The following is a 13,091-nucleotide window of genomic DNA, read 5'->3' as shown; positions in this document are numbered from 1 at the left end:
ATTTTAATGTACTTTAAGGATTCATTCATTTGTACCTATCTTAAATATTTAATATACTTTATCTGTCATGGAAATATCAAATTTAATGATTAATTTAAATATTTAATTCCTAAGATAAAAAGATATATGCCATTTATAAATTTACTAAATGTACCTATGATAAGTGAATTAATTTTTTTATTAGTATATTATATACTATTTTTTAATCAATATTTAAGATATAATATTATAATGATATATTATCTGAATATTATAGTTAAGTGCAGTTAGACATTTTTTATTATATAAGTTGCAATTACCAAAGAAAAATGACAAGTGGGTAGGACACTTTTGTTGGATACATGAATTCTCAAAATGCTTGTATCCTGTCTGCCACTGTTTATGTCTTAAGTACATATAAGAAATTTCAGGGGGTGAACATTTTAAACATCAATGTGAGAAAAGGGCTTGGTTACCACACAACCAAAATAACTTTATATATATTATTTTTTTTTTTTGGGGGGGGGGAGGAGTGGGGCTTATGGTATATTTGGAGGCTAAGCTCCCGACTAATTCCACCAATGCTTATGTAAAAACTAAAAGGGCCTCTAAAATATCTTTGAACCGGGGCCTCAAAATTGTAATTGCGGCACTGGTACCATTATAATAGCATAAGGTCTATGGCTATTTATAAAACTAACCTAGCAATTGGTATAAATAACCAGAAATCACATCCCAACTTTGTCCAGACTCATCACCAGCTAAACTGACCATGAATCCTTGAGATGTGATAATATTAACTTTATCAATAGCTTCTAAGATTAAATTTAATATGCCTTCTTCTTGAAATAAATCTTGTCTGTTTCTTAATGCTCTGAATCGATTTTGTTTTTCTTCGTGTTCTATTGTTAATTAAAAAATATATATTAATTAATATTATTAAGTACTTCAGGCTTCACTATGTACTAAAATAATTATTTTACAGCTGTATTTACCCATATCCTCTTCCGGTTGAGCAAAGTAATTTATTAAATCTTCTAGACACATGACCATTTCATTTAGATTAACGAATGAACAAAATAATGACGAACGTCTGTTACTTTGTAAATTCTCTAAGCCACTATAAACGCATTACATAATGTAAATAAAATTTGGTTAAAATAAAATAAATTCTAAAACGTATGATATCTACTAACGAAATAAATTGTGTGAATAATGACGAGCATTTGCGTATCACTCTAGCAGTTCTAGACTCTTCTTCTTGACTCCTACTGAAGTCTAATCCATCGTCCATCTTACCTTCTTCGTGTAATACTGCTTGTTTTTCTTCTACTTTACCGACACCTTTTTTTTTTGTTTCATAAGACTAAACCAACAATTAAAAATAATATCAGTTAAATGTAATCTTTTAAATCATTTGAGGAAACTAAATTATATTTTATATATCAAATTATTTTTGTAAATATATAATTTTGAAACAAAAAATTAAAATGGCTATTACAGCATTACAGTAAAAATAATTATTAATGCTAACTGAATCAAATATTATAAGTATCATTAGGATAATTTACCTAAGTATATTTTTAATTATCATTAACTTCATATACATATACCCAGATAGCAAAAAATTATTTTTTTTATGTTTTAAAAATATCATTCTTGTAACAATATAGGTATATAATATATTTTTATATATATATAGGTATATAAACATATCTTTAACTTTTATATAATATGTTGTACAAATTGCCCATTGACGAACTGTCAAATGGTATTCATTTTCTGACACTATAAATAAAAGTTTTTAAAAATGGGTGCTAAAAAATATGGAAAATCTGTTTTTATGTGATACTTTATTATAATTCTTAAAAGTGTGTTCTCAAATACAAATTTTAATAAAAAATAAATAAACATATTTTTTTATAAGAATAATATTTAGAAAAATATATTGTTGAGCATAAAAACATTTTATCTATAACTAGTTATTTAATAAAATAAATCAAATGAACATATTTTATTACTAGAAATATTATTACGCCTCTTAAATGTTAAATTTACAATATACATACCTTATATGTTAACCATAAACCTGTATCAGAATGCTGAACTAACACTGTACTGTCACCATACTTAATAATAGGTGCACCAATTACTTCTAGATCTTTGTCTTCTAAAATTATTTTTTGATCGTCTTTTTCTTGACGTAAGAAAAATGTAGACGATGCAGTAGTGGCTTCTTCTCTGTAATACAATCGTGTGTTTACAAATAATATTAAACACTTTAACACTTAAATATTTTGTTAAAGTGAAAGTATGTTTAATAATTATCATATTGTTAATTATAAACACATAGTTTACCTGCAAACTAAATGTAATTCATTGTTTTCATTGACGCCTAAATACCGTCCAGTGGTCAGATGTCTTATTCGCATTGGATGATACCAATTAATAAACCCACCGGCCCATTTAGTTCTAGCCAACTCCAAACGCCATAATGACCTTGCTTGACTCATAACGCTTCCGCCTTCATAAATTACTATACTAAATTACGATAAATACAACAAATATTATATCCATTATAAAGTTTTAAAATATATTTATTAAAAAAAAATTTGAAATATAGTTGCGTTATAATAATTATTTTGAATTTATTAGTTTTATTTGTCATGAGTACATCGATAAAAACATGGCCATAATCAAACTTAATATGTTATATTTATGTTATTTTCTGGTTAACTTATTTTATATATATCTCAAATATTTCTTGACTAAAGACTAAAGAGTTGGATAAAATCAATTACTTGTTATTAGACATGTAAGATTTTTATCAAGCAATTCATGAAGCAAAATCAATAATCAATAACCAATAAGATAAATCATTTAAATTTGTCATCGTATATATACATTTTGGAATACCCATCTTAGAAATAATCGACATAAATTCAAAATAAACCTTCAACTAATTAATATTGGTTATATTATACCTATTGTGTGGTACCTATATTTATATTATTCTTATATTTTATTCAAAATCAACAAAAAAAGGTGGACAAGTGGGTGTCGCTCTGCTGTAAAATAGGTTACAAGTGGATCACTGTAATGGATGGTGTTAAATTTGAAATCAATGATATAATATCATTGTATACGAAAAACCATTCTGAGGTCAGTCAGCCTATGATATTATATTAGTAAGTATATTTGATGATATTATTATGATTAAAGTAATTTATTTACCTATTTACGCGGAACCTTGTTTTAAATTTTCGATCCTTAGCTATAAAAGTTGAAACATTTTATACATTTTTAACTACAAAATCATTTTAGATTCTGAGTGGAACGACGAATGTATTGATTTTACATTGATGTGTGCCGTTACGATTTTCTTATTTTCTAGTAATTAAAAAACGAATGACTGTAGATACTTGAAAATTTCACTGATTGTTTATATTAGCATTTTCTATACACGATAAAATTTTGAAAATAATTTGACTCATTTTGAGCTGTTTACGGATATTGTCAGTTTCCAATTTTTTTAGTTTTTTTTTCTATAAATATCAATAAAGTTCTATCTGTTAGGCCTTAAAGTGTAAAATTTTAATACAAGACTTCTGATATATTATAACAATAGCAGTTGAAAAATATTAAAAATACATAGGCACAATTTTTTTTTATAAGCAAATAAAGATTGAATTTTGACAAAATTTATCAAATTTAAATTTGAATAATTATTTTGTAGTTTAAAATGTATAAAATGTTCAACTTTTATATCTAAGAATTGAAAATTTAAAACAAGATTCCACGTAAGTAGTTCATTGTGTTACCAAAAAATCTCAAAATACATAAGCACAGTTTATTTTTATAGTCATTTTAAGTTCAAATTTGGACGAAATTAAATATTAAAAAACCTATAATAACTATTTTAGTTATTTTGTTGTGATTGTATAATATTCGTGGTTAATATAAACTTCTAAAGTATACTATTATATATCTATGATAGTACCACAATTTGTTGTTGATGTATAACGCGTTAAAAGTACCTAATGAATATTGTAATATATGATGAATTTGGAATTTATTATAGGTACCTATTATAGGTCAATTTGTTTTTTTGATACCATATTATAATATATAATTATAAAATATAATTATATATTATATAAGTATATAATATGTCTTATACCTAGACTGACACACCGTCTCCGCTCGGAATCGTTTTTCTTATACAATGATATTATATCATTGAATTCAAATTTAATACCATCCATGTGACCCACTTGTAACTTGCTACTGTACAGCAGAACGACACCCACCTTTTTTTTTAATTTTAACTTTGATTAATTTTTTCAAAATTCTAACTTTAAATGCTTATAAAAATAATTGTGTCTATGTATTTTTTATATTTTTGAAACGATATATAAAAATATATCAAGATATGTTAAAACTTCTTAACCCAGTGAATAATATTTTATTAACATTTATAGAAAAAAAACTAAAAAGATATTATTAATTTAAAATTACCATAAACAGCCCAAAACGAGTCAAAGTATTTTGAAAATTGTATTAAGTATTGATTTAAGAATTGATGAAATGAACATATGGTGTAAATTTTAAGTACCTATTATACCAGTGGTTTTCAACCTTTTTGGTTTCACGGCTCCTTTTGATTTTGAAATCAAATATACGACTCCCATATGCAAATTTAAAACAAACAAATTTACATTATTCAATGACGGAATCTGTCGATCGGCCGGTCTATCTCACATATACCCAAGTGCGTACAACATGTATAGGGCGCACAGACTTACACGGCAGTTAAAAGTAGATAACAAAAAGTAAAAAACTATAAATTATTACAATTGTATTTTTAATTTTCGAACGAGGCTCACTTGATAATAACCGACGACGCCCCTGGGAGCCGCGACGCACAGGTTGAAAACCACTGTATTATACAGTTTTCTTATTTTTAATTACAACAAAATAAGAAAATTGCTACATGAGTAATCCAGTGAATATCCAATGCTTTAAGAATTTGAACTTCAAAAACTTAATATGACTTTCCGGTAGACATTTATTTTTTTATAAAAGTAGACAAAGGTATGAGGAATGTTGTATTATATTTTGAAATCTTAGATTTAAAAAAAATGTTTTTATCCAACGAATACAGTTTTATTGACATTTATAGAAAAAAAAAAAGCTAAAATAATTGGAAACTGAAAATGTCCGTAAACAGCTCAAAGCATATCAAATTAATTTGAGAGTTGTATCGTGTATAGAAAATGCTAATATAAACATTCAGTGAAAATATTCATGTATCTACGATCATTTGTTCTAGAGTTACACCAAAAACCGATTTTGCGTAAAAATTCACGTTTTTTCTTAATTTATTTTTCCCGGCGCTTTTGAAAATTACTAATTTTTTTACTTTTGATCCCCCAAAGTATCAACTAGATTCACTTTCCTATCAAAAAATATACTGTTGAAGAAAATCTATAGAGTAATCTATAATATATAAATCTATAAGCATTTTTACTGTCCTAAAAGGTGATGAATAACACCAAAAATTATAATTAAAATAATAAGACACACATCATTGTAAAATCAATACATTCATCGCTCCACTCGGAATCTAAAAATGAGCAAGTGGGTAAGTACCACTCTTCTGTACATTAGATGTTGTGTAAGTTGTAGGTCACTGTAACGGATGTGTTAAATTTTAATACAATGATATAAAATCATTGTACTTACTACTTATGCAAAATACGATTTTAAGTGAAGAAGGTCTGTCAGCCTATATTATCAAGTATATTTTTAAATATTAATATTGAAGTAGGTTTTTTTTACCCTGATATTATAATAACTTATGAGGAACTTTGTAATACAATTTCAAACTTTTAGAGCCATCAAAAAATCGATATTCGTAGAAAAAGAATTAGTTTTAAAATTATACCAAGTATATAAAATCCTAATATATAAGTATTTGATGAAAGTTTCAAGTACTTGCCGTACTCAGTTTTTGATTCACAACAAAATAAGAAAATCTTTTGATGAGATTTTGTTAATAATTTACAGCAAATTTCCAATGTCATATTATGAATCTTTGTTTCAAAATTCTAACTTCAAAAAAAATTAATTTGACACCCCGCTAAACTTTTTTTTAAGGTAGACAAACTTATGAGGAATCTTGAGTTGAATTTTCAAATCTTAGATATAAAAATAATACTTTTTATTAATTTCTAACTAAAATAATTAGCGAATTTTCGTAATTTTGACAAATTTTGTAAAAATTCAGACCCTCAGTAAATATTATTATGATTGTGCCTTTAAGCTAATGAATATTAAATATAAACAACTATATGAGTAGAAAAAAAATTGGAAATAGAAATTGGCCATTTTAGCAACCCTAGAATGTAGATAATATATCAAATGTTATGCTGAATAGGGGTACCAAATATGATTGCCTTAGTGTACCAATGATAATCAGTACAACACTGGCGAATGCCGAATGGGGATAATACTCTCAACATCTCGTTTGAGCTAATTCTGTATATACATAAATGATGATAATATAGATTAAATGCAATAGTCGAATAATGCATGCCGCGGCATAGATGCCGATAATTCATGAACAATTTCCCTGGAATAAGGGCCCATTTTGAAATAGTTTACTCGAGTAAAAATATTTGATTATAATTATTTAAAAATAATTTAAATATTAAAGGGTAATTTTTTTTATATTTTAAATTAAATTCACCCAAATTTATAATTTCCAATATACTCAACAACTTACAAGTACACACATTCAAAATTAGTTTTAATTAATATTTGATACGCACTTTTGTCCAGAAACATCGCTCCACGACGATGGTATTGTCAAGCACTCATCGCCGCCATGAAAGAATCTTAGTACGTCACCACCAAAAACATAACCAACGTATTTCATTCTGCTGATACCAGTACCATATGGTTGTACTGACCAATGAGTTACATGAAATGATGCATTTACTACAGATAACTCATTTTCTTTGGCGGTGTGCTATATTACATATTTAAAACATTATTTTGTTTTATTTCGTTTCGTTTCACAACACGAGATATTTTTACATACCAAATACCGTTCAGTTGCCACGGACACTAAAATTAAATCATCTCCGACTCGAACTTTTTCACCCTCTGATCGTTGTTTCGATGCTGGGTGCACAGTCCACCAACAAGCTTCACCTTGTGAATGCTCTTGTAGACCAACGTCAAAAGACAATTTATCATTCGATGAACTTGTTGATAGACAAGCTAAATACTGAAAATATTTTATATAAAGATTTTTTATTTTATTTCCTTTTTTAATTATTATCTTATCCTAATTTATTTATAATCAAACCATATCGCTATTTTGATGACGCAATAAAATAGCATTTCCGTATAGCAATGTTCGATGTCCTGATCCAGTTCCACCTTTTCCCTAAAAACAAATGTATAAACGTATAGTTTAAAATAATAAAGGCATAAAATGTTTGAACAAATTCAAAATAATAATTTAATTACCTCTTGAGAACTTGCAGCTGTCACTAGTTCTTGTAAAGCCCTCACAGATAACGCTTGTTCAATGACAAAAACACATTGTGACAAGTCAGGTGGAATATTCTACAATATATTGTAAAAAATAATTATAATTAGTTTATTGTTTTGTTTAAATTATTGAATATTTATTATTACTTTATCGGCAATATTTTCTAAGTAACAGTGCCGATTTCCAAATCCTTCTGCTGCAAGACAAACTCTCTCTCCGGTCGCAGTACATGATAAACACACCATATCTTCCTATTAGACATATATTATGTTATAGTATACATTATTTGATAATTATTATATAATAATCCAAATATCCAATATTTGACTAACACAAGCATTTTTATTGGAATAATTGTCCCATTTTTTATTTAAAACGATGTCAACTGAATTTGTTACTAACCTAGTCATTAATTATGTTTCAATATTTTTAACATTTAATACCTATAGGTACCTAGCCTGATACTTAAGTATAAAAAACTATTTTTACCTTTCACCTACCAATAAAATATTATTTTCGTATCATATTAAAAGCGTTAAGCATAATAATTAGGCAGGTACCTATATATTGATTCCAAAATGTTGATACATTTCTAAAAAATTCGATATTATTGAAATACAGTCAAACTTGTAGATAACTACATTTTTTCGGGAACTTGAATTTCGCTTACCCACGCAGTAAAAAATTATATTAGTCTAAATATAGTTTAAGAATTTATAAAGATAATTTTGTTTTTAAACTACCTTTCAACACTGATAGACTCAAAACGCTCAAAAAAAAAAAAATTCCATTTTATGTTATTCACAATTAAAACGTTATCCAAGTTTTGCGTTTATCGTTATTCAGAATTAAAACGTTATAGAAGTTTTGCATTTATAGTTATTTATAATACTATTTATACTTTTTACACTATTTATAATAGTGTTAATACCTATTAAAATTATTAATAATAAGTAATAACTAATACCGGGTAATGGCCCGGATACGGAATATAATATAGTCAATTATAATGTCCGTATAAGCATGAAATAAATATTTCTACGAAACCAATATAACTTTTAAATAAATGGATTTTAAATTATTTCGTTTAGCGTTATTTTTTGTTCAATGGTATTCTATAAATTACATTTTGCATTATGTTGTTTAATGATATATAATATATTTTGTTAATCGTTATGTTTTGTTTTGCAGTAGATATTTAGATATTTTTGATTATCACTTTTTGTTATAATTACGTTTACAAATTTCAATCGTTTTTTGTAAAATATAACGTTATTATAAAGTTTGTAAGGCCTGGAATAATGTAACCCATTTTTATGAAATTTAAACAAAACTAAACATTTTTTGAATAAAAATACTGTTTTTAGAATTATAATTTGTTATTCACTATTAAAATTAGAAATATGATAAAAAAAACCTCATTTCTTTAATCATTTTATAAAAATTATAAAAATAAATTATGCTTATTTTAAAATAATATAGAAACATCAAACATATTGTATCCGATGTATGTATGGAGTATGGGCTACAATAAATTGGGGAAGTGATAAAAAAAAATATGACCTTTCACAGATTACCTGTATATGAAAATAAATTGATTAATAAGAGTGTGAGAACACCTTGCCAAATTAGTTTAAAACATAAAATATATAATAATTAGTGTAAAAAAACTAGAATGAAATAATTAATAGGACTTTTTAATAAACATTTTATTAGTATATAATTCAGACTCTAGACTCTAAAGTAAATTAAAAATTTGGCAATATATTTATGTGTAACACTGTAATGTTTCACAAAAATTTTAAACGGTAGGTATTAAAAATATACCTACCTATAATAATCAATGGTATTATGTATGGCATAATTGTATTGGAACCACTAGTATATTACATAGAAAAGGTAATTAGTAGCCTATGTTTCCTATGTTTATTTTCGATCAATAAAAAAAATACATAGAAGGCTTATTAGAGAAATAATGAAAATAAACTGTGATATACCTAGAAGGTTTTATTCCAAAAGTTAAAAATATTAGCAATAAAACCATTGTACAACTGTTCATTTTAGAATTAAAACGAAAAAAAAACAAAATCAATTTTACGTAAAATTTGCAGCTTTCCAAAGTTAATTTTTTTTTTTTGAAGATTACTGGAAATGTATTACTTTTATCTTCCAACGTATCAATTAATCCAATTTTTTACTAGAACCACCTTAAACTTAAAGATTTAAGTAATTTCTATTATAACTTCTAGGGATCCGTTATTCTTTAACAGCTGCTCCAAAAGACGTTGTTAGACACAAAAATAAAAAACGCACATCATTGTAAAACCAAGGTATTCATCATTCTGCTTAAAATATTAAACAAGTTGTGAACTCATGGAAATTTAATGATAATTAAATAAAAAATATCATTAACGAGGAAGGATTGTATTAATTCCGCCAATTTCGATTCGACTTCACTGTCCATGCTAAGTTGCCAACAATGAATCTATCATTTCCGCTGAATTTTAGTATATTACTATTTTAAATTATATCTAAAATTTAAAATTGTTATTATAAGTATTTAATAGATAAAATAAGATTTTTCAGTATAAAAACATTTAATTGCGATGTCAAATGACAAATACATAGTTATTCCTTATTAGTTATTATCCTGCAATACCTACAAGGCTACAACTACATTTAGAAAATCTCAATATCCCTAGTATAAAAAATTCTTGCATAAAAAATATTATCTGTTGATCACTACTAATGTGAAAACAATTTTAAAGTGGGTAATAGGTAGTAATAAACAGAAAAGTTAATATGCTTAAAATAAATGTTACACCAATAAGAAATTGTACCTATCTATTTAATGATTTAAATTTTAAATCGTGAAATTGTTAGTTAAACAAATTTTTATTTTTTAATAACTGTATGGCGTAATATATTTTGTTTAAAATAGAATATATTATGTTATTATATTTTTATAATGTATATACCTAATATATATTACTATACACAGATAGATATAGTAGTTTTGATAATTTTAAAGATATCTAATTTCTAGTGGATATTTATATTTACATTAAAGTACAACATTGTATGATTAATAAAATAAAAGTATATCAATGGTTCATAATTTCAACTACAAACGTCTCGCAAATATGGAAAACACAACCAATTTTAACAATTTAAAAAATATAATATGCAAAATATGCACTTAAAGAAGAATATAACAAAATATGAACTACCACAAGAAAAAGGAGTAAAATATGCAAAATATGCAACAAAAAAAGTACTGCAAACTCTTGGTATTATGAAACAAATTTGTATATCACTAAGCCATGTTTTGAATGAATATTAAAAATACATGCAAACTCCTATAAGTCCCTAAACCTACTTGTAACAGATAAAATAAAGTTTTATCGTAAGTAATTAGTAAATTTTAAATGATTCATATCAGGTAACACTAAAATAACTACAGATGTGTGTCACATAAAACAAGTTAGATGAATGTTTATACAATAAATATTTTAGAAAATCTTTTAAAAATATGGAGTCAGAAATGAACGCTAAAATATCATTATCACAATTATATGTTTTAATCTCGTTAATTTAAATTGTAAGTTTTGGGGGCCCCGGTGAATTGAGATACCTAGGCCAACCTATCTTTACGCCGTTGGATACAGGTGCTTTATATTAATAATCCGTAATATATTGTTTTAATTTCAAGTTATCATTGATCATTGTTCTGAATTGCATCTTACGTAAGTCTCTTCTGTGATTGATATTGAATCTTTTAAAATTTTAAACTATAGAATTATCAATTTACTTTTATACAAAGAAAATATATGTATGGGGCAGTGTGGCGTGGCCTCCAATTTACAGCGAGATATTTTAATAAGTATTGTAGACGCTTTATTTAAGTAATCAGAGTATTGACATCTGTAATCGATAAAACACACTCTTACCTGTTATCACCAGAATATACTATTAGTATAACTGAATAAATTATTAGGATTTTTGTGTAATATGTATATTAAAATTCTAATGGTGTTTAAATACACAATCATAGACGTATTTGTAGTTGTAGTTCATTTAGAAGTGGACTTTTTTAAATGTAGACTGTAGATACCTAGGTACATATTTTTTTTTTTAATTGAATAATAACATCTACAAGTTAAGTCAATGTTATGTAAATGTTTAATAAATTATAAAACTAAACGTTTTTCAATAAATTATCTTAACACGCGTATTATTATAAGACTTCGTGTATAAAAACGTTTTTTGTTCATAATTAAAAAAATAATAAAAACAAGCGCAGGAATGTACAAATATTGTAAGATGAATATTGCTTTCCACCAGAACTTGTAGAGTAGTATTTTGTTTTTTCAGCGAGTTTGTAAAAATCTGTTAGCTTAAATTGTTCAATGGAGTGGATATAAACTGTTCACCCAAATATAAAATTGATTTATTATGTATATTAAATACATTTATAATATCTATTTATTCCTGGTTGCATAATCATTAATCACTAAATAGTAATTAGGTAATCAATAGTGAGCTAATGGCCCCTTAAACATGATTTAGTGGCCCATGATTGGTCGATAAAATTTTATTGAACCATTAAATTAATCAAATTTGCATGCAGCCTGGCATTAGTTATTTATTTCTTTTATTTATGAATATTATCAATGATAATGTATAATAGACATTTTTACTGTTCACCCAAAATAATATAGGTAGGTAGTAATTATAAATAACAGTCCTTTTCAAACAGCGTTACTGTTTACGACCAACATTTTAAGGAGTACCTATGTTTAAATGTATCCGTCTATAAATTATGTAAATTAGCCGAATAAATCATTATAAATACCCAGGAGGCACCGCAATAAGATGCAAAATATTATTTAGGATACACAACTGTATAAATAATACAGTGGAGTATTGATAACTCGAACCCAACAACTCGAAAAGCTCGATAACTCGATTTTTTTTTGCCCCCTAACGTGTTATTTTGAGGTACAAAACTCGGAAAACCTATAAACTGAATTAATTTTTATTCTCATCAGTATCAGAGTCATCGAGACTATACTGTGTATTATAATATTAACATATATGTATCTATGCGGCTAGTATTGTTTTATTGTATATTATATTATTACAATGTTAATTGGTCGTGACCATTAAACCATTAGAGCACCTATATGCGTATTATAATAATAATAATAATACATAATAGTGTAATAAAAAATTGGCAATAGTATTTTTATAATTATTCGCCGAGACTTACGGTCCGGAGAAACGAGACATCGTCCTGTTCCGAACTGCCCTCGCTGTCGGCCATCGCGGCGAGTTTGCCGGTCTGCTGCTGGTGCTGCGGATGCTTATGCGGCTGCTTCTGCTGTTATACGGACGACCAGACGTCGTCGCTCGTACCGGCTCTTCAATGACGGTAATAATAATATTTCAAACGGACACCGCGCTCGGCTGCGTCACTGTGCGGCGGCGCATTTCGGCGCATTTGTCAGCGTTCGCCCGCTCGTCCGCGCTCGGTCTCTGTTGTCCG

General features: G+C 26.6%; 1 protein-coding gene across 1 annotated transcript in view; it reads right to left on the bottom strand.

The window, feature by feature from the left end:
• Nucleotides 1-12,869, bottom strand: part of LOC100167965 (ryanodine receptor) — a 57,289-nt gene extending 44,420 nt beyond the window's left edge. Inside the window, exons 1-11 of the mRNA XM_016806461.1 lie at nucleotides 12,816-12,869; nucleotides 7,690-7,794; nucleotides 7,519-7,617; nucleotides 7,355-7,435; nucleotides 7,085-7,273; nucleotides 6,813-7,012; nucleotides 2,338-2,520; nucleotides 2,049-2,220; nucleotides 1,176-1,345; nucleotides 975-1,099; nucleotides 681-881 (exon numbers count right to left, since the gene is read on the bottom strand). Of these exons, the coding sequence (XP_016661950.1) occupies nucleotides 681-881; nucleotides 975-1,099; nucleotides 1,176-1,345; nucleotides 2,049-2,220; nucleotides 2,338-2,520; nucleotides 6,813-7,012; nucleotides 7,085-7,273; nucleotides 7,355-7,435; nucleotides 7,519-7,617; nucleotides 7,690-7,794; nucleotides 12,816-12,869 (1,579 nt within the window). The remainder of the gene's footprint in view (nucleotides 1-680; nucleotides 882-974; nucleotides 1,100-1,175; nucleotides 1,346-2,048; nucleotides 2,221-2,337; nucleotides 2,521-6,812; nucleotides 7,013-7,084; nucleotides 7,274-7,354; nucleotides 7,436-7,518; nucleotides 7,618-7,689; nucleotides 7,795-12,815) is intronic.
• Between the last annotated feature and the right edge of the window lie 222 nt (nucleotides 12,870-13,091).

Source organism: Acyrthosiphon pisum, chromosome X (assembly GCF_005508785.2).
Source record: "Acyrthosiphon pisum isolate AL4f chromosome X, pea_aphid_22Mar2018_4r6ur, whole genome shotgun sequence".
NCBI classification, from domain to species: Eukaryota; Metazoa; Arthropoda; class Insecta; order Hemiptera; family Aphididae; genus Acyrthosiphon; species Acyrthosiphon pisum.
This window is presented reverse-complemented; position numbering and strand designations above follow the sequence as displayed.